The 23,457-nt window shown below is 39.4% G+C and overlaps 1 protein-coding gene across 1 annotated transcript in view; it reads left to right on the top strand.

Annotated features, from left to right (window-relative positions):
* LOC124605791 (phosphatidylinositide phosphatase SAC2) overlaps window positions 1-23,457 on the top strand; it is a 386,400-nt gene that overhangs the window by 344,737 nt on the left and 18,206 nt on the right. Inside the window, exon 14 of the mRNA XM_047137683.1 lies at window positions 7,584-7,802. Within this exon, the coding sequence (XP_046993639.1) occupies window positions 7,584-7,802 (219 nt within the window). The remainder of the gene's footprint in view (window positions 1-7,583; window positions 7,803-23,457) is intronic.

The raw sequence follows: 23,457 nt of genomic DNA, 5'->3' as shown, positions 1-23,457 counted from the left end.
TTGGGGCTCTGAGTACTACGATGATGATTGCTTGGTGCTCACATTCTGTTGTCTCTCTAGGTCAACCACTTCATTCTTGATATTATGTTCAGCAATGCTTTACCCATTCCTGCGAACATCGTCAAATAATGGCATCCCTCCTATCCCAATGTAGAGCAATTTTCCATTTGTACGTCCCTTCTCATATGAAGACATCTGCATGTATTGTTGACACACTTGTCTGCAAGGCATAGTTACTGTCCAACTAAGTACACTGAATGAAATTCACAAAGACTTTATACCGTGGTGTCAATACATCCTCTGTTTACTGTCCTTACCAGCTGTGCAGTGAAATTGTACTGCAGCATCACTCATTCATCTATTGGCGGCCAAAGTTTACAGTTTTGCATTTTCTGTCAGTAACTGTATAAATATCAATTTGTTATCAGTTTGCATAACTCCTTTATGGTGCTTTTTCTTTCTTAGAGAGTGCAATCCTTCATTTCACTTAAAAAAGAACCTTTCAAACGATTAATTTTCTGTTATCTTTAGTCTTAGTTTAGTAAAATGTCACTGGAGGGCAATTTATTTCAATTGAATGTTGGGAACCCAGCTGTGAGTATCGTATCTTTATTTTATTTACTTTTTATTTCTGGACAGCCAGATAATTGAAAGTGTATGAGCACCAACAAAATTCTAAGTCTCACGTGACAGACATTATAATTATCAACAAAAATAAGAAACAAAAAGACCTAGGTGTCACCACAAGTTTTGTTCAGACAATTAAAGAATCTGAACAAAATTAAAACCTCTTCAAATGCTGACGATATGTAGCCCACTGAACGTCCATAGTTGAAATGGCCACTCTAAATTTTTATTCTGAGATAATAGCTTTTCTGTGCAAATACCTTCAATAGTGGTTCCTTAAAAGTCATGGTCTCTCTTTAACAATGTCAGGGCAAGTTTTTCCCAACTTACAGGCAAATTTGTACTGTAGGAATGACGTAACTTTCTGCTATCAATTGCTAGGCTCTGTCACCTTGAATATAATGCACTTGAGTCATTACATAGTAAAAGGGCCAAAAATCCATCTACATGCAACCACAAAACAGCAACTACGCAATCCTTAGTGTGTGCCGCACAGTAATAAAAGTAGCTACAAGTCAGTTAACTGTTAGTGTGTTTCCAAAACCACTAGCAATACACCATGAAAGAATACAGATTCCAGCATGTTCTCATCCCTCAACCATACAAATCGCACACCTTAACTCTTGTTCCACATAGCCCATAAACATACTTCTGTACCAGTAAATAATTACACAAGGCCATTAAATATATACTCACTACTAAAAATCTCCCCGCACCACATGAATTGTTAGGTGAATCCTAACTTTGTCAACATTGAAACTAAAAAGCAGATCCTCAAAAATTTATCTTGGAAGAATAAGTGAAACAATATATATCATCAGTAGTCTCTTCCAATTATGACTTACCACACTCAACAGCTCTCTTCCGACAACTGTCTTACCTAAGACTATCCCTTCACAACTTGAACTGACTTCTCATTTGGTTGAAATGGTGCCTCCTATCGAGACCATGTTGAAACAGATTGGAACCATTAATTTTGACCAGTGAACAGTCTCACTATTTATGGAATATTTCATTGGTTCTTGCTGGAACATAGATATATTAACAACTTGAATACACAATATTAATGTTCCACAACAATATTTATTTATTAGTTTGTTATGAACTGGCTTTTGGCCTCTTAGGGCATCATCAGATAACTTAAATCTAAACAGATAGTCCATACAATTTCAGTGAGAATTCATAGGTGTACGAAGATTGTTGTACAAATGTGTGTGACATTTTATGACTACATACACAGATGTCCAAAATTAAAGCAACGAACCACTGTTTCCACATCCTGTGTCTAAATATGATACAATAATACAAACTGTCAACTGGTGTCTGTATGATCATGTTCTGCATGGACAACCACGCCAGTGATGATGTCAGGGCACCAGTCAAACGGTATAGTGTTTGCTGGGTAGTCCCACATCGAGAATCGCTGTGTACACAGTCACAGATGATGCAGTATGGCACAGAGAAGACGCCTACCAAGCTTTGTGCGGTGGTGGGCCATGGAAAGAATGGAAACGGGATAGTTGCAATTTGATGTAGCCTGATGGCTTAATGTAAATCGTCCTGTTATTTTTTGGATGTGGTGACAGTTTATAGAGATTTAAACTGTATACCAATGACCAGGGCAGGGCCGACAATGTGTAACATCAAAAAGGGATATCTTTTATTTGGCTGTAAGGGCACAATGGTATGGCCGTAGTACTGCAAGGCAACTGCCATCTGACTTCGCAACATCCACTGGATGTGTTGTAGCAAGGCAAATGGTGTACAGAACGCTTCGGCAGAGTGGCCTTTATTGTCAGAGACCTGCTGTATGTGTACTTTTGATTCATCTTCACTGAAGGGAACATCTAGAGTGGAGCCATCAACATGCCATCTGGATGTACGAACAGTGGGTCAGTGTTCTTTTCACATATGAGTCCCGATTTTGTCTGAACAGCGATTCTCAATGGATTCGCATTTGGAGGGAACGTGAAACATGATTTTGGAGCCCAACCGTTGCGGAAAGAGATTGATATTGAGGGTGATCCCTAATGGTGTGAGCAGGGACTATGTTGATCACTCGAACACCTCTTCATGAAATTGCATGTTTAAATTGTGAAGGTTTAACTACTGTCAGGTATCTTGACGAGATCCTGGGACCTCATGTGTGGTTGTTGCGAGTTGCTGTGGCCCCAGACTTTGTATTGCTGGACAATAATGCTCTACCTCATAGAGCATGCATGGTTGATGTTTTCTTGGAATGGGAGATATTGCAAGCATAGTGTGCCCTGCTCACTCTCCCAATTTGAATCCCATAGACCATGTTGGATACACTAGGGACACAGGTTGCATCATGTGAGCATCCACCAATCACTCTCCAAGACGTGTGAGCAGCAATGCAGGAAGAATGGGTGTTATTGTGCTAACATGAGATTGATGACATCATTCATAGCATGCCCTGTCTTTTGTCATGCCTGTATTGCGGGCAGAGGTGGTCACACCCCTTACTGAATGCATAAATAATTTGTCAAAATATGTGTGTAAATCCGTTAAGTGGTGGGGAGGGGGAGGGGGGGGGGGAGTTTTTTTCTACTGTTATGCATGTTGCAGTTGTTTATGTTCTGTAATCTTTATATTGTTTCTACTTTGCTATCACCTGATTATACTGTTTTTTGCAAAATAAATGCAATCTTGCAAGATTTCTGTTTGTTGCTTTAATTTTGGACTCCAGTGTAGATACAAAACACAAGCATAATATTATACTTAAAGAGCCTCTGAACAAATATACTTATATTACAGTATTTTCAAATATTAAAATTATGTGACTGTATGAACCAAATGTGTTATACAAGTGAGTAATGGGACAGGCTACTGTGTCATGTAGACAAACTGGTGAATGTGATGAACAGGCCAGAAAAAAAGGGAGGAGGAGAGGAGAAAGAAGTCCATGGAATGTGAGCACGGAACAGCTAGTTATGTTATAACTGTTCCATGTCTTATGTTCCATAGAATCCCCCCCCCTTCCCCCCCCCAATTATCCACCCACCGTTCTTGAGCCTGTTCATCACATTCACCAGTCTGACATAGTAGCTTGTACCATTACTTACCTGCACAACATATTTGGCTTATACATTCACATAAATTTAATATTTGAATATACCGTAATATAAGATTTGTTTGTTCAGTCTCTTTAGGTATTACGTTCTGCTTGTGTTTTGTTTTGATACAGCCATAAAAAGTCACATATCTTTGTACAGCTATGAATTCTTGCTAAGTTATGTAGACTATCTGTTTAGTATCAAGTTATCTGATGAAGGTCTAAGAGGCTGAAAGCCAGTTCATAACCAAGTATTAAATAAATGTTATTATGGAACTTCAATACTGTGAATTCAAGTTGTTAATAAGTGCCACTATTCCTTTTAATGATTTAAATATTGTTTTTGAAGCCCCTCAGTTACATTCTCAATGGCTACGTCAGATGATAGGTTGTAACCTCACTAGATTGTGGGGTGACAGGTTGTAGCGCTCCGTAGCAATTCCGCAGATGAGCATACTTCATCTCGATTTTATGAAAGTTACAATACGGAACTGGACCTTGTTCAGATTACTGATTTGTTTGGATTAGCCAGAATTATGGTGACGAGTTTATAGAATGAAGTATACCAAGCAGATAAGTAGGTATACCATAGTAACAAATGGGTATAAGTGTGGAAACAATGGCTCACTCTCATTCCCTGCCCTCGTTGTTGTGCATTGTTGAGACCTTTGTAGTGTCTGAGGTCAGTGCACTGCCAGTTGGCTCGCAAAGTGCTTGGTTATGTTAGCGATCGATCGCTGGCACACATAACAGTTGTATTGTACTTATTCAGGTGTAGTGGTGTATGCATTTTCATTATGAGTAAACGAAAACATACATCGTTAACTCTCAAAGAAAAACGGAATGCTTTGAAGTGGATAGACAATGGTGAGAATGTATCTAAACTGGCAATGGAACTGGGTGTTGGTAAAGCAACCATTTGTAATTGGAAGAAGAACCGAGTGAAGCTTGAACAGTCCTGTGCAACGTCTTCTTGATAAACACTCAAAATTCGGCAGACTTTGAAACAGTCCCAGTACGATAAAGTAGATGAAGGTCTTTTCCTTTGGTTTACGCAGGAAAGAGAAAGGGGAACTCCTTTGAGTGGTGCACTGGTTCAGGAGAAGGCTGTTTACCTGAACAAGTTAATGAATGGCGATGAGTCTTTTAGTGTGAGTACGGATTGGTTGGACAGATTCAAAAGACGTCATGGAATCTGTCAGCTAACAATTACTATAGAGAAGCTTTCTTCTGACTGTGATGCAGCGAAGGAATACGTGGTGAGTTTGAAAAAATAAGAGTGTGAAAGTATTCTCCTCAACAAATTTATAACGCTGATGAGACTGGCCTTAATTTTAGGGCATTGCCAAGAAAAACCCTGGCATTGAAAGCAGAAGACCATGATCCTGGTTTTGAAATGTGCAAAGATCGTGTGACTTTATTAGCATGCAGCAACACTGCTGGTAATCACGAGCTGCCTTTAATGCTGATCAGCAAATCTGCTAGGCCCAGAGCTTTTAAAAACTGCAACATGAAGCCCCTGCTCGTATGTTATCGCAACCAGAAAAAAGCATGGATGGATGGTAAGCTGTTCAAAGAATGGTTTCACGGCTACTTTGTTCCCTCTGTTCGACAGATTTCTGAGGAAAATCATTTGTTTCCCTGTGCAATCATTTGATTGATAACGCAGCATCTCACCCCAGCACTGAGGAATTATGTGATTGAGAAATTGTGGCGAAGTTTTTGCCACGGAAATGTTACACCACTTCTACAGCTGATGGACCAGGGCATACTGCAAACATTAAAACTGATTTACAGAAAACAATTTTTAAGAATGCTGATCCAAGATGATAGCATTCCTTTAGTGGAAAAAAAAAAAACCAATGTGAAGGATGTTGTTTATTGGGCCGCTGAGGCATGGCAGAATATTTCAGAAAATACTCTGAGAAAATCGTGGAGAAAGCTGTGGACTTCTCTTGAATTTCAGGACAACCTAGTTGAAAAGGAAGAGGAAAATCTACTACAAATGATACAGACAATCCCTGGATATCAAGAAGCTACTGAAGGAGACGTAGGTGAGTGGATGGCAGTGGATGGGTCCTGTGTGGAGAAACTTACTGGTGCTGATTTAGTTGCTGCTTTGGCTCAAGACCAGGAAGAAGTGGACTGCTGTGACAGAAGTGACAATGAGCCTGAAAGCGACAAAGGAGAACTAGTGCCACACAGCGACACAGCAGAAGCCCTTGACCTCGTGCTACTTTATTTGGAGCAAAAGCCCACTGCTACACCCACTAATTTGATATTTATGAGATGATGGCACAACTATGCATCATATAACAGACTGTCTTCATTATGCCAAAAAACAATGACTGAGTTTTTGTCATCTAAAAAATAGGGATAAAATATCCGCTGTATTTAGTAAGTTTGACAGCTTTTCTTTCACTGTTATGCATTGTTTAAACCTAATGTTTCCTTGCCAAGTTTTCTAATACATGTTTATTGTACTGTGTAAATTAAAGTAGTGTGCATGTATGGCAGTTTACCCCACAGTTTTCCATACTTAGACTAACATTTTTCATGTTCAGATTACCAGGGTTCGGATTAGCAGGACTCTGCTGTATTAGAAAACTTTAACTGGCATTAGTTTTTACATTTCCTTGGATATTAAAACTGTTCCTGGATAGTAATTCAATAAGCAAAAATGATTAAAAAAAGGTGGTTGTGCATTTTCATTGTGGCATAGCACAAGCTCCTGCTCTTCCGCAACCTTGAGTAATTAATTCAGGAATTTCCGGGTTCCTACACTTCATAGTGAACTTCAGTTTTTCAGAAAAAGGGAAATGAAGTATTTTGTAATTTGTTGTTGAATTTCCTCTGAAGAGTCTTAGTCAGATCTTTGCCAATCTTAACGAAGCAACTATGAATAATTGCTGAGGTAATTATTCTATATTATGTTACTTATACTACTGTCTGGTTACTGTTGTAATCCATTGGCTTTGAATGATAATTTTCATTTTGTTTGTTTTGTAATCAGGCTTGAAGATGATTGCATGTAGTGGTTGACGCTGGTTGCCTCGTAATAATTGTAGTGACACAGATATATTACAGAAAATTGTATATTACTCTGAGATCATGTACTTCTCAATTGAACTATCGTAAGTTTCATGAAATCATCTCCAAGGGGGCATTTGGGACATTCCTCATGACTAGACCCTTGTTATGCCGTTCTCTTCTTGCAGCTACTCTCAGTAGGAGTTAGTTGATGACTTGTACTCTAATTACTACTTCTCCGTTTGGCTCCACCTGGCTCAGAGCCCAGTGTCCAAAAGAAAACTATCAATGTGGGTGCCCAGAAAGGCCAACTGGATGCTGCACTGCCTCTGACTATGTCTGAGCACTGAGAAAGCATCTAGAATACCTGTGGCTATAGGAATACACAGATACCCAATGACAGTAGTAAACTGCACTAAAAATTAGGCCGACAAAGATTATTGACTTCACAAGATAGCAGAGAGGGGGCTACACCTCATTGTTGTTATTAAATTTTTATAGAGCGAGGTGAAGTATGTCTTTATAAATAACAGAAAAAAATTAATAAAGTGTTTGTGTTCATCATCAGACTTTAAGGAGATGCTATCTTCAATTATCAACAAGCCTAAGTTGCTGAAGCACACACAGTAATCCTTGTTAACATCACATCACCAGTTTTTGTGATAAAAGATTCATTGTCACAAGAGCAGCTAGTAACACCTGTCCTTCAACACTAACTTCCAGGAAGTTTGGAAAGGACATGTCACATGAAGCCAATAAATTATGTTAGTTGTTTCATCAATGGAATTTACGGATTACAATTTTTGTATGTATATATTCAATGGTACAGCTGACAAATTTCTTGTTTCAGAATCTTTAAAAGCTATATGTGAAGCTTTTATGGTCGCTGTTGAAGTTGCAAACTTACCACCCATACCATACATACAAGGAAAACTTGAACGCAAAAAAAGCAAAGTTTTGTCAACAAATTCAAGAGGGCACACACCGGGAATTTATTTAGATGTCTGCCAAATACCTCATATGACTCGGAATGTATCTGAAACCCAATTACTGGCTCTTAAGAATGTTGGTAAGTTAATTATGATCTTTCTGTTGAAGCTCATGTTAATTTCCCTGAAGATAAATAGCTAATTTTCTAATTTTAAAGAACGGAATACAGTTATGTTTACGTAAGAAATGGTTTGGGTAAGTGAATCTTTGTCACTGCTTTACATTTATGTAATTGTTACTTGGTTCTTATTAGAGGTAAAATATTGTGATTGACATACTCACTATGGGATAAGCATTTGAAAGAGGTATGTATATGTAGACAAATTTATCGATTATTAAATGGTAATTGATTAAATTTCCTATACTGAAGTAAGTAGACATACAGTATCACTTAACTGCTAAAGTGTATATTCATAGGGATCAGGAGTTATCTGAAATTGAATGATTATTACTACAAAATTGCTCTTCTCTGGAAAATTATGTATCAAAGATTAATTCTGTCTGCAACATTTGAACTGCTTGAATTTTGAGCAGAAGACTAAGAAATTGCCTCCGTTCTATTTCTTGGTGTGCCTGACCAGTAAAAACTGATGATTAAGGGTTTGGAACATTTGAATATTCTCTCAAAAATAAAAGCTCATTTGGTTTTGATGGTGTTTCCAGTAGAGCACTAAATATTTGTTTCCGTATGATAAGCCCGGTCTTATCCCGAATATGTAATGCGTCACTAGCTCAAGGCATTTTTCCTGAGAGATCTGAACTGTGCTGTTGTTAAAACTTTCTTTAAGAAAAATGATAAGAGACAAGTCAATAATTATCAGCCTGTTTCACTAATGACATCATTTTCCAAAATTTTTGAGAAGGTGGTGTATTCTAGAGTACTATCTCACCTTAGCAACAATAATATCCTCAGCAAATCACATTTTGGGTTCAGAAGATTGCTGTACTGAGAATGCCATTTACATACATGTTCACTCAGCAGATTGTACAAGCATTAAATAATAAAATAGTTCTGGTTGGTATTTTTTACAGTGTGTCAAAGGCATTTGACTGTCTGGATCACAGTATTCTCCTAGATAAATTGAAGTTTTGTATGATTCCAATATAGTCTGGGGACATAATGCTGACTGGGGAGAAATCACGTATGGGGCTCCTCAAGATTCAATCTTAGGTCCACTATTGTACCTCATATATGTAAATGATCTTCTGTCCAGTAGGTTCTCTGTGTATGGTCTCACCTCAGTAAAAAATTTCTGCAGTACTGCACCAATAACAAGTTTAAAAATTGGTGAGAAAATAATAAATAACTCCTAAAACAACTTAGTTCAGCCACATTTGCAGTTCAAGTTATTGCAGATCCTTGGGAGAGAAATCAGTAAGTTGACTTATTTTGTCTGTTTTCATTCAATAATGCATTATGGAACAATGTTCTGGGGTAACTCATCTTTAAGAAAGAAAGTCTTCATTGTGCAAAATCATGCTGCACGAATAATATGTTGTGCTCACCCCTGTAGACATCTGTAGAGTTGGGTGGTCTGCCTACTGCTTCACAGCGTATTTATTCCTTTGTGACATTCAGTATAAATAATTTACAACAGTTCAAAAGGAACAATAATGTTCATAATTACAATACCAGAAGGAAAAATGAATTCATTACTCCATGTTAACATTGTCTTTAGCACAAAAAGGGTACACAATACTGAAACAAAAATTTTTGATCATTAACATATCCACGATGGATATGTGCGTGTGTGCGAGTGTATACCTGTCCTTTTTTCCCCCTAAGGTAAGTCTTTCCGCTCCCAGGATTGGAATGACTCCTTACCCTCTCCTTTAAAACCCACTTCCTTTCGTCTTCCCCTCTCCTTCCCTCTTTCCTGATGAGGCAACAGTTTGTTGCGAAAGCTTGAATTTGGTGTGTATGTTTGTGTTTGTTTGTGTGTCTATCGACCTGCCAGCGCTTTTGTTCGGTAAGTCACCTCATCTTTGTTTTTATATATAAAAAAATGTTCTGATTGTAACCACATGTACAAATGAATTTGCATTGTGAAAGTAAAATGACTCTTTCCACATCATTACGATGTGTTGTGCAAAATGATCCATGAAACGTGAACCTATCTAACTCTTGCAACTGGGGTGAAAAACTGCTCCAAAAGGCAGAAGAATCAGCAGTGATCAATGACATGAGGGAGCAGAAGGCAGTGGAAATCACTATGTTAAAGACACACACACTGTATCCACAGGAAAAAAGCCAACCATGAGAAAAAGATAGTGAAACCAATGAAAATGTAACATACTACAAGTCTGACTGTGGAATGTCAGAAGTTTGAATGTGGTAGGGAAAATCTAAAATGGAAATGCAAAGACTCAGTCTCAGTGACATGAAATGGAAAGAAGATAAGGTTTTCTGGTCAGACAAATATACAGTAATATCAATAGCAGCAGAAAATGGTATAACAGAATTAGGATTTGATATGGATAGGAAAGTAGGACAGAGACTGGGTTACTGCAAACAGTACTGTTATAGGGTTGTCCTCATTATAACTGACTACAAAAGAATGCCACCAACAGTACTTCAGATATATATACCAACGTCACAAGTAGAAGATGAAGAACTAAAGAAAGATTAAGGTAATACTGAATGGGTGATTCAGAATGTAGTGGGAGGTATAACCTAAGAATTGTGAGGGATTTGAATGCAGTAGTAGGGAAAGGAATGCAAGAAAGAGTTACAGGAGAATATGGGCATGTCAGGAAGGTCGCAGTTCGTAGTAATAGACGGCAAATCATCGAGTAGAACTGAAGTGATATCAGGTGTTCCCCAGGGAAGCGTCCTGGGACCTCTGCTGTTCCTGATCTATATAAATGATCTGGGTGACAATCTGAGCAGTTCTCTTAGGTTGTTCGCAGATGATGCTGTAATTTACTGTCTAGTAAGGTCATCCGAAGACCAGTATCAGTTGCAAAGCGATTTAGAAAAGATTGCTGTGTGGTGTGGCAGGTGGCAGTTGATGCTAAATAACGAAAAATGTGAGGTGATCCACATGAGTTAGAAAAGAAATCCGTTGGAATTCGACTACTCGATAAATAGTACAATTCTCAAGGCCGTCAATTCAACTAAGTACCTGGGTGTTAAAATTACGAACAACTTCAGTTGGAAAGACCACGTAGATAATATTGTGGGGAAGGCGAGCCAAAGGTTGCGTTTCATTGGCGGGACACTTAGAAGATGCAACAAGTCCACTAAAGAGACAGCTTACACTACACTTGTTCGTCCTCTGTTAGAATATTGCTGCGTGGTGTGGGATCCTTACCAGGTGGGATTGACGGAGGACATCGAAAGGGTGCCAAAAAGGGCAGCTCGTTTTGTATTATCACGTAATAGGGGAGAGAGTGAGGCAGATATGATACATGAGTTGGGATGGAAGTCATTAAAGCAAAGACTTTTTCGTCGCGGCGAGATCTATTTACGAAGTTTCAGTCACCAACTTTCTCTTCCGAATGCGAAAATATTTTGTTGAGCCCAACCTACATAGGTAGGAATGATCATCAAAATAAAATAAGAGAATTCAGAGCTCGAACAGAAAGTTTAGGTGTTCGTTTTTCCCGCGCTGTTCGGGAGTGGAATGGTAGAGAGATAGTATGATTGTGGTTCGATGAACCCTCTGCCAAGCACTTAAATGTGAATTGCAGAGTAATCATGTAGATGCAGATGTAGAGAATAGACTAATTGAGTTCTGCAGTAAGTTTCAGTTAGTAAAAGTAAATACTTTGTTCAAAAATCACAAGAGGAGGAAGTGCCCTTGGAAAAGGCATGGAGATACAGGAAGGTTCCATTTGGTTTACATGATGGTCAGACAGAGATTCTGAAGTCAGATATTGTATTGTAAGGCATACTACGGAGCAGATATAGACTTGGATCACAATTTAGTTTTGATGAAGAGTAGGCTGAAGCTTAACCCTTCATTGCTGTCTTTTGATCTTGGTGATCAGAGTGACGTTGATTCACAAGGTGAGGTGGAAGAATGTGGAGGTGGTGCTGTAACAGAGTAAGATGATGAGGACACTGCTGAAGATAAGAAAGAAGAGACAATAAAAACAAGAAACTTCAATTTTGGAAGAGAGAAGACCACGTGGGATCTCACATGGGATCTCACATTGCCACCTTCCTGGAGTCACAGGAAATGCTAAGAATGCTAGAAGTGCTGTTGAATATTGGAATAATTTAGTTACTGACAACACAATCATGAAATACAGAAACCAATACATTGACACTAACACTATCACATGGATTGTTTCTCTAGAGAGAGAGAGAGAGAGAGAGAGAGAGAGAGAGAGAGAGAGAGAGAGAGAAAGGGCGGGGGGGGGGGGGGGGGGGATCGAGTGAACTAAGGTATTTTATTGACTTGTTTTACGTAGAAGGTGGAGACAGAGGAAATCATCAAAATCTGCTGGAACTTTGGGGAACTGAAGGTGACAGCATTGAAAAATTCGAATTGGTTTACCAGAGCCCAATGGAAAGAATTCGACCAACTGGCTCCTGTTCGTGAAGTTCTTAAAAAATTCTAAAAAAAGGGCCATTGTGAAGAGGATAATGTCACAATAGATGAAATGCTTCCAGGTTTTTGTGGTAGATATGTTTTTCGATGCATACTATCAATGGATTAATACATTTTGCTCTTGTTGATGCTAATGTGATACACACAGTGAACATGGAGATCTGTGTTGGATTATAGGCTGCAGGTCCTGTCTGTGCCAGCAACAAGCCAAGAGAATGGCTAAACCTGTCGGTCACAATATCACTGCTGAAACTGGTTTTCTGGTTTTGACCTCATCGACTATTTGAAGGCAAAAGTGCTGTTGTACGCTGGAACTGTCAGAAAAAAAGATGTGAAAGGGAAGAAACAATTCAGCAGTATGTTTGGCTTCAATGATGCGAATGTTTTGGTTTCCTAAATACTGAGTCAGTACGAAAATGTAGCAGATCCGGGTTTTGTGACACTAGATATTAAGTGTCAGTGACACAGGGGAGCAAAGGTCATTATTTTGTCAGGGATAGCAGGAGGGAAAGTGACACAATGGATTGTGTTCTTTCCTTGGCTCAGAGGGTGAAGTGTGGGTGAAACATTGGTAGTTACACTACCAGTCATTTATTAACACGTAATGCCCTTTAAACAAACAGAGTAATACATTGTGTTTTAACTCCTCAATTCCTCATGGCAGCGGTGCAGCGCGGAGTCGTAGCGTGCAGATTGAAGTGACCACGGCTCATGTTGCAGTGGAGTGCCAGGTGACATATTCTTCCATTAAGTACCATACCTGTGACCCACTGCAACAGTGGTGCAGTCCCTTCCTTGTGAATTTGCTCTGTCCTGGAATCAAGCCAGCAACCCTCAGGTTTGGCATCTTCTGGCGGACTTCATCAACCTCTAGGTTCACAGGTATCCCATTTGGTTAGGCCACAGTGCCTTTGTCCTCACCAGCCCATGGATAAGTACCACAGGAACTTCTCTCTGGCAACATATTGGATGACATCTTCTGCGTGGACCTAGTGGCACGGTAGTGACATCATCTTCTGTCGAGCAGCGTAGCGGTTAAGTTATTGCAGTGAAGTATGATGTCCACCGACTAACCATCGGTCATCTGTCCAGACAATGTTTATTTGTCACTTTTCTATCCCCTCTAAGGACCACCTCATGCTCATTTGTTTGAGGTATTTATTCGATGTTTTTGCCAATGTCGTGAAGTTTATAGGGTGGTGACTGACTCTTCGGTCATTGATCTGTGCTTCTCAAGTTGGGCAGAAATGTGAACAACATCAATACATGTGCCAGCTTTCCTCGTCTTACCTCTATGCTGGCGTGGTCAGGCATTTCCCTGTTGTCCTCCCCCTCTTTGCCAGATAAGTCATGCACGTGAGTTCATTATGATGACGGTTTCTGGAACATTGACTGCTGATGTGCAAACTGTACTGGTCGTTGTTCTCCTTGGAAACATTGCCCATCTGCTCAGTCGTTGATCTGTCGAAGTGCAGACTGCTGCTGCGTAAACTCCACTGGCCATTGACCTCCTTTTCTGACTACCGCCGCTTTTGAATATTGTGGCTTAAGGTCTCAAAGTCTGTAACATGTTGACTTAACGTATAATAAGTCTTTACAGATTTTTCTGCCAGATTTCTGCTTTGAACAACCAAGGGTGACACACAATTATTATATGTAATTATTATACACCCTACGTCCCTCCACCGTCCAGAAAAATTCACCCTCGAATTTTCTCTTATGTCCATCTACAATTGACTAACAAACAGGAAACAAAAACAAAGTGGAAACATTAGTCCATCAGGAAAATTACATTATACATTCAATCTATATTATATTGAAATACATCAGCATTAAGAAAAATCGAGCGAGGTGGTCCAGTGGTTAGCACACTGGACTCGCATTCGTTCAATCCCCTGTCCAACCATTCTGATTTAGGTTTTCCGTGATTTCCCTATATCGCTCCAGGAAAATGCAGGGATGGTTCCTTTGAAACGGCACAGCTACCTTCCTTCCCTGTTCTTCCCTCATCCAATGAGACTGATGACTTCGCTGTTTGGTCTCTTCCCCAAACAACCCAAAACCCAACCTAACCCATTAAGAAAACTTCTGAAAGTAATGTTAGAAATATGGTAGGATGATGATCAGTAACAAGACAATGAAGTAGCAAGCAACAGTGATTTCTATGTACATTTTAGCAGTACATGTGTATGCTCAGTATTGTAGCCATTCAACTGGAATTTGATGTAGTGACATGTTGTTGTTTGTCTTGGGTTTTCATCTGATACACAGGAAACCAGTACAGTGTATGAATATGAACAAGAAAGTTCCAGAAATATCTGTGCTCAGTATCATAATTCTCATTTTATGTTCCTATTTCAACTGTACAATATGCTGCATCATAGTGTTGGCATCAATCTTGCTTTGTTGTGCAGTGATAAAAACATCTAATGACTGCAGGATGGAGGAATCAAGGGAGTTGTTCAGGTAAGACAAATTCTGAGGAGCCAATAGTTGCATAGGCGTTTCTGGCTAGTGAATTAGTGGGTATGATGAGATGACAATGGTCAAACTGGTTATGGTTGTGGGTAAGTGAAATTTCATGCCTGAGAGAGAAAGTAATGTGCCATTAACTATCAGTCCACTACCGCATAGTTCAGTATGTTCGATTGTAGTAGCGGCAGCATGGTCCAAACAGTATGTGAAGATATCAGTCAGTTGGTTAACTGCATAAAGCCAGCGTCCTCCTACTTGCTCGAAAAAATATGGAGTAGCAGTAGTATGTCACACAGGAAACATGAGACTTTGTTTTGCTCAAAAAATAAGGGGGATTCACAGTTATTGGTGTTCACTTCAGTGACATGTGATGGGCATTTGGTAACAGCTTCACTGTTGCAATAGCATTCGATGTTTTGGAGATTAGGAATAATTTACTTGTTCGAAATTGTACAAATTTGTTATGTTGGCCCCCATTCCAGTGGGAAAGAGTGCACTGAATAACAGTCATAGACATATGTTTTGCCAGTCACTGGGAAGGAAATACGAATTTGTAATTTTACGTCATCTGTGTCCACTAGTACCTATCTATGTAGTAGTACTACAGCAAGCATTCCTTATTTGGAAGGAAGATTAATTGTAGTGACTCCTGTAACTGTTTATGGATCCAAATCAATAAGAATATAAAGTTTGTTGGCAATAGTAAAATTGGTGACAAGTATCACTATACTGCATGGTGAATGGCTTCCTTGAGATCCTCTGCTGTTAGCCATGCATCCACTAACTGATCTGTGAGTAGTTGAAGTAACCTCGCTACTGAGATCTTATCATCCTCTCTACCTAGTCTGTTTTGTATTATCTTTAAATCGGTATTCAGAGCCATGGTGTAACATTCCTAACGACCTTGTTGTTATTGAGTAGTGCTTTTTCTAAGTCATTTAACTTATTGGTGTGCCAGACAATAGGGGCTCGTTGGGACCTGCTATAACTGTAAGTCTTATTTAACTGCTTGATATCATTGTTGTCTGTTATGTCAAAAATGGTTTTTAATAATTTACCACCCTCATCTAAATCATTTGATTGTATGTGGCACTGATCCTTCTATTTGATGCAATTGGCCTCATAACTGGTCATATGAGTACTGCAGAGTTTTATATTCACTTGCTACCTCGTCAAATATCTCCGCTTTTCTTGCTGCTGACTTTAAGGTACTAAATTCTAGCTCTAACCTCCCAAGTTCATTATTATGTGCCATAGATTATATTCCAATACCATTGTTCACTGATGATTAGTTAGTACCATTGCGTCCTGTCAAACAAAAATGACACCACTCTTCAATTAGTGCACTTATAACCCATAGGTCGTGTTATTCATATCTGCAAATGAGGAAGGTAGTGCTGCAACCGTGAAGGACCCCATTGTGGTAGAAGGCGATACCCATAATATGGAAAGTAGTATTGCTAAGTGCATCTTACATAATTGTGCTTTTATGAAAAAGAAAAATTATTGTGCACTTTGTATGACCTAGACACCCTTATTAATACATTCTACTGAATGACTTTACTTATTTAGGTGTACGGTGTCTGATCGTATGTTGGTACTGACTATTATTTAAAACCCAGAATTCCCCTTCATGTATTTTTCTAATTCCCTTTTCTGCACATGACCCCCTGTTAGTACATTATCGCTAGAATCTGTAGTATAGGAAGCTTATTTGCATTTGCATTGGAATGGTAGATTTTGTATTGTGAATGCGTAATTCACTGCACGCGGCCAAAGGTTATAAGGGTGCCGAGTGCGTTTTCTGTGTTGGTGGATCAGCGGTCTTCCGTTTCTGTGGTCCAGCACACTTCAGAACAATACTTGCTACTGTTGGTGGCATTACATCTGTTACTCCCTTAAAAGGTTTCAACTGGCTTGCGTGAACAATAGTTGTTTCTGTGGGTAACTGTAACTCGACGTTAAACTGGTTATGTAATTTCGACAACTTGGTAAGGACCCTCGCAATTTGTCATAATTTTTTTGTTTTTCATTTAGCATCATGGGTAGTGGATAGAAAAACCTATTGCCCAATTTTGAAATTCGATACTTAGTGTGTATGTTGTGTAATTTCTCTTGCCATTCTAATGCTCTGTTTTTTGCTTTGTGCACTTTCTTCCACACGTACTGAATGATTTGAGCAAATGTCCCAACTGCTTCTCCATTCTTTCCTTCTGTAGGCTTAGTAACATCGAATGCTGATGGCATCTTCCTTCCATAAATAACTTCATAAGGTGACATGCCCGTTCCTTTGTGTGTTTCGGCTTTGTAAGTACTTACACAGTGCTGAATGCTGATATCCTGGTTGTTGTGTTGGTCATTGATAAAATAACTAAGCATCTTCCTGATAGTGCGGTGGACCCTTTCTGTCCATGTGTTTGCCTGTGGGTGTAATGGTGTGCTGCATAATTCATGTACTTTAAGCAAATGGTAAAATTGTTTCATAAGTTTGGGCATGAAGTTATTACCTTGGTCGGTTATAACTGCTTTTGGTGTGCCAAATTTTAAAATCCAATTATTGACCATATCTTGTGCAATGGTGTTTGCCTGTTGATCAGGGAGTCTTACCATTGTAAGATACCTTGAGAAATGATCTATTATCATTATTCCTAGCTGGTATTTTATTAAAGGAGCCATAAATGTGCATTCCTAATTTTTTAAATGGGCATGACACTTCTGAGAGTCTTTATAACGGTATACATTGATGGCAATAGTCTGCTCACTAGGTGCATGGTATGCAATTGCGCACATATTGTGCTTTCTTGTCTCCAGCCAGAAACATTCAGCAACATGTCTTTTAGTAGTTCTTTGACCACTGTGACCTAAAGACATGTGATCATGGGCCTCATGCATGACTACCTGTCAGAGGTGTTTGGGAACCACAATTCTTGGTCTGAGTGTAGTTGTTCAACACAAAACCCCATCCTGCAGACAAAGCTGCCATTGCGTCGCATATCTTTTGCAATCTGCATCTGAAGGCTGTGTTTTTTGCCATTCTTCTGTAGCGCAACCTACTGCTTCTAATACTGCTATCTTCCTACTAAGACAATCTACATTGGAATGTTTCTTCCCCAGTTTATGAATTACTTCAAAGTCCATTTTGTAGAGGCATAGGGACCAATGTGTCAGACGACTTGACGGGTCTCTCAGCCCAAGTAATCACTGGAGAGCAGCATGGTCCATGATTATCTTGAATTTATTCCCATATAGATAGCACCTGAAATATTTTATACCATAGATGACACTTGATAACTCCTTTTCTGTTGTAGAGTAATTCTTTTCTATCATATTTAATTGTCTGGCTGTGTAGGCCTCTGGATGTTCTGCACCATTAATTTTTTGACCCAAAAATGCTTAGGTAGCATGTGCACATGCATCGTAGGACAGGATGAATTCTTAGCTGAAATCGGATAGGTTAATACAGGACTATGTGTTAATTTGTATTTCAATGTTTCAAATATTGTGTCACATTTTGTTTTCCAGTGAAACTTAGTACCTTTTTTTAATAACTGTCTGAGAGGTTGTGCTATTTCTGCATAGCTTTTTTTACAAATTTTTGATAATAGTTTGAGAGGCCTAGAAATTGGTGTACTTCCTTGATAAATTGTGGTGCTGAAAAATCTTTAACTCCGGTTATTAGCCGTGGCTTGATTTTGATTCCATGTTCGCTGATGACCTGGCCTAAATGTGTTACTTCCGTTAATGCGAAGTGACATTTTTCCAAATTGAATGTTAATTTAGCATCCCTGAAACATTGGAAAACTTCTTGTAAGCATATCGCATGCTCCTTGATGTCTTTTGAATATTACTATGTCATCGAGGTATATTATGAATTGTTGAGATTTTAACCCATGTAACACACCATCTAGGAATCTTTGGAAGGTCATGGAGGCATTTTTTAATCTGAAAGGTACCCTTAAGAATTGCCAATGACCTGAAGGGGTAGAGAAAGCAGTTTTTTGTCTGTCCTCTGGTGCAACTTCTATTTGATGGTACCCGCTCCTCAAGTCAATTGTGGAGAAATATTTACTGTTGCAGAGATAGTCAATGGTATCTATGATATTCAGTAATGGATACACGTCTGAAATTGTTTTGCTATTTAAATGCTTGTAATCACAATAGAATCTATAATGTTGTGCAACGTCAGCAGATTTCTTTGGCACAATTATGACATTTGCACTGTATAGTGAATCCAAATATTCTTTTATACCATCCTTTAATTGTTGATCTATGAATTCGTCTAGTAACAGTTGTAATTGGTGAGAAACTCTGTATGGTCTCCTGTAAATTGTAGTGTTATCTCTAGTTGGAATTGTGTTGTGTGATGTTTGTTGTTGTTAGCAGTCCAGGTGAACTAAATAGATCCTGAAACTCATCCAACATATCCCATTCATTTCCTTTTATGTGTGATATCTTCCAGCGCAATTCAGTTTTTGTAGGCAGCTGGTTTGCTGCTATTGTTTACATTTGACCAACTAAAATCATCTTCCTCTAAGGCACTTATGTTAGCCATTAACAATCCCTTTCATAACTCCTTGTCTTCTGCCCCAAAATTATCTATATGCACTGGTACCTTCTGTACTCCATCAATTGTTGTGGTTTGCAGTGTCTAATTCGTCATTTTCCTTTAACAGTTCCATTATGCATAGTGTGTCTGTGGGTAAAGCAGCATTAATGTCCACCCAGTGTAGCTTTCCTGTACCAAATGGTATTTTGTCCTGCGAATCTACCTTCAAGGACATTGCTTACAGTTTAGTTGATTCCTCTTCCTGGGGAGAGGGATCTTGTGTCACCTAATTGAAACAATGTCCTGCCAAGCTCCACTGTTTGCTGCCCGAGGTTGATTATGGCATGAAGTTTATTGAGAAAACCTGACTGTAGGATAACATCATATTCATTGCTTACCCTTGATATGACTCCTACAACCTCCTGGAGTCTTACATCCTCAATGTGAAAGGTCAGTGACATACAGCTTACTGATTGAATGCCACCTTTGCCTGTACCACTTAACTTATATCTTGGATGGTCATATCTCCTGACCCCAGTGCACTGTTTACTTACAACTGACATGTGAGCCCCAGAGTTAACTGATAGTCTGTGTGTTTTACCCTTAATAGTGCCTGGTAACCAGCACTCCACTTGTGCATGCACTCTAATAGCAAAGAATTTTAATGGGAATACCTGGCAGTGGTTCTGGGGTTCCTGTTTCTGTTTAATGGACCCCTGTTTTGCAAATTTCCCTGTACTGCTACACTCCATGATGTGTATGGCCCGCCCTTTGATGATTTATACAGTGTGGTTGGTGACTATTTTTCACCATGTGTCCCTGTTGATCGCATCTGAAACAACAAACCCCTGTGTAAAATACATTTTTTCTTTCCTTGTACCTCATCATGGGGTCTATTTTCTCTAATACTGTAGCAATGTTGATTGCATCAGTTAAATTCTTCGGAAATTGTGCCCTAACATGGAGCAAAGCTTCGGGTGGTAATCCTCGCAAAATAATTTCTAAGGCCCTATTCTCCACTTCTTGTAGAATATACTTATTGGTATCATCACGGGCTGACAGTTGGTAAGTGTGACTATTACTTTTCATATTCTATCCACAAAGTTTTCTATTATTTTGTTGTGTCTTTGGAACATGGTGTTCAATTACTCCCTATAAAAATGGCAACTGTTCTGCTTTTTAAACCTTTTGAGCAAATCTTGTTTCAGTTCTTCAAACATTAATGCATTTTGTAACTCCTCATGATTTAGTACGTGCGCCTTAGCTTCCCCAGTTAACGGTAACTTTTTCATTTGCAAAATTTGTTCATCTGACCAGGAACTATGTTTAACGGCTGCTAACGAATCGGCAAAAAATGCTTCTACATCCTCGCTTGGCTTGCTAGAGAAGGGAGTCCACAAGGGTGGCTGCTGATGAATCTAGTATGGGAGGCTTGCACTAGGCGTCGACCTATACTTGAATAAACGATTCAACAATTCGTTATTGTCAGACCTCAATTGGGCTACCTGATTAAGTAATCTCTGAATAGCCTCGTGGCTGGAAACTCCTTATGTCTTACTGTCTGTCGTCGTAATGCTTTCCTGTTTAAAAACTGGTTATTCCCACAAATATACTTCCTGTGACCACAAGAACATAAATTCTGCTATATAACGTGTAACATTAGAAATCTGATTGCAAATCCGACCAAAATATTAAGAACATCTAACACCATCCAAAAAGAAATTCTCTAGTGTCAAATTTCTTTGAAAAAAATGTGAGCTTTTCATCATTTGTTTTATACACCGTGGAAGTGTTATATGAAAGGGAAAAACATGTGGGACCAATTTGCACTCATCAATGTACGGAAATACTGTCCGTTGGCTTCAAAGTGTTGTCTGCTATCTGTGGACTGTTCACAGCCTGTTGCTGGTGATGACATCGTGAATTTCTTGTACCACAAATTCCCTACCATGTACACCTCCTAATAGAGCCAGGTTAACTGACACCAGAAGTAGTGGGGTGATATTGAATGTCAGTGTCAAGGATGTCAGGAGGAAAAGCGACACTTTGTGGGTGGTGGAATGGGTTCTTTCCTTGGCTCAGTGGTGGTTACACTATCAATCATTTATTGACACTTAAGACCCTTTAAACAAACAGGGTAATTCATTATGTTTTAACTTGCTCAATTCCTCACTGCAGTAGTGCATCACGGAGTCGTAGCATGCAGATTCCAGTGACTGCTGATGCGGCAATGGTTCATGTTGCAGTGGAGTGCCAGGCAGCTTATTCTTCCATTCAGTACCATACCCGTGACCCACTGCGGTGGTGGTGCAGTCTTCTCCTTGTGAATTTGGTCATTGTGTTATTAACTAGTGGCTGTGGTGTGGCATGGAGCACTTCATCCTGGAATCGAACCAGCGACCCTCAGGTTAGGCATCTTCTGACGGAGTTCATCAACCTCTAGGTTCACGTGTGACGTATTTGGTGAGGCCACAGTGCCTTTGTCCTCACCAGCCACCTGGGTACGTACCACAAAAACTTCTTTGTGGGAACATCTGGGACAGCATCTTCTGCATTGATCTATTGGTGTGGTACCATCATCATCTTCTGCTGAGCAGCATAGCAGCTAGGTCATTGCAGCGAAGTATGACATCCGCTGACTAACTATCGGTCATCCGTCCAGGCAACATTTCTTCGTGACTTCTTTCTCCACTCAAAGGACCACCCCATGTCCGTTTGTCAGAGGTATTTATTCGGTATTTTTGCCAATGTTGTAAAGTTTATAGGGCGGCAACTGACTTTTCAGTCATTGATCTATGCTTCTCACATTGGGCAGAAATGTGACCAGTGTCAACACATGTGCCGGCTTTCCTTGTTTTTCCTCTACACTTGTGTGGTCGGGAATTGCCCTGTCATCCTCCTCCACATTGCCAGATAAGTCACGCACATGTGTTCAGTATGATGACAGTTCCTGAAGCATTGACCACTGATGTGTGAACAGGACTGGTCATTGTTCTCCTTGGAAGCATTGCCCACCTGCTCGGTTGTTGATCTGTCGAAGTGCTGACTGCTGCTGCACAAACTCCACTGGTCACACCCTCCTTGTTCGACTGCTGCCACTTCTGAGTATTGTGGCTTAACATATCAAAGTCTCTAAAATATTCACTTAACATATAATAAGTCTTTATGTATTTTTCTGCCAGATTTCTGCTTCGAACAACTATAAGTAACCCATAATTCTACACCCTTTTGCGTCTTCATTTGGTTGTGACAGTTCAACTGATCCCAAATGTGGAGGAAAAAAATTAACCACAAATATTCACTTTCTACAGTTCATCAAAAGGTGGTGCTGAAAGCAGATGAAATGTGTGCTACTTGCAGTGTGAACCAAAACACAAAGCTCTGGCCAATGATCATTCTTTTCGCATTATTCGATGAGGTTGTATCAACTCCCAGGTTGTTTACCTTCAAAATCAATCGGAGAAACCGTGTGGAGGAACATAGTTAAAATTTCTGGCACATTAACTTGTCCTTGGAGAGCTACACCAAGTAGTATGAAAATCATTGGAATCCCGCTCAGCTTGCAAAGCAGACTCAAAAGATTTATCAAACAGCATACAGAGAGAAATCACCACCTCCTCTACATTCCAAAAGACAGTGCACTTCCTTCACTGCTGAAGTGGGTCACAGAATGATGTCAAACAATGAATGTAAAACCTGCCACAATGAGATCTGCTTGTGCCATGGAAATGTAGTCTGCCAACACAGCGTGTTTCTTGTGGTAATTCTGAGTGAGTGTGAAAGACGTTGGCACCAAAATAGTGACTTAATTTTTATTTATTTTTTTTGCATACATTTACTATTTAATAGAATTTATGCACTGAAAACTGTAGCTGTTAGGTGGTGGTGTCAAAATTTTATTCCTTTATATAGCCTGTCAGGCTCACTCCCCGAACACTGGTGCCCCAGAATAGTGCGTGATGGAGGATTAAGAGACTTGTCCAGAAGAATTAATGTGTAAAGAAGTGGGATACTGAAGTACTAAGAAACAATGAGATACACTTGAAATCTTCCAAGGCTACAGCACTGTGATAATAAATACCGCAGTGAGTAATGCAGTTAAAGAGGAATGGACATATCTAAAAAGTGCAATCACAGAAGTTGGAAAGAAAAAT

The sequence above is a fragment of the Schistocerca americana genome, chromosome 3 (assembly GCF_021461395.2).
Source record: "Schistocerca americana isolate TAMUIC-IGC-003095 chromosome 3, iqSchAmer2.1, whole genome shotgun sequence".
NCBI classification, from domain to species: Eukaryota; Metazoa; Arthropoda; class Insecta; order Orthoptera; family Acrididae; genus Schistocerca; species Schistocerca americana.
The sequence above is the reverse complement of the archived record's forward strand: the minus strand, read 5'-3'. Positions and strand labels throughout refer to the sequence as shown.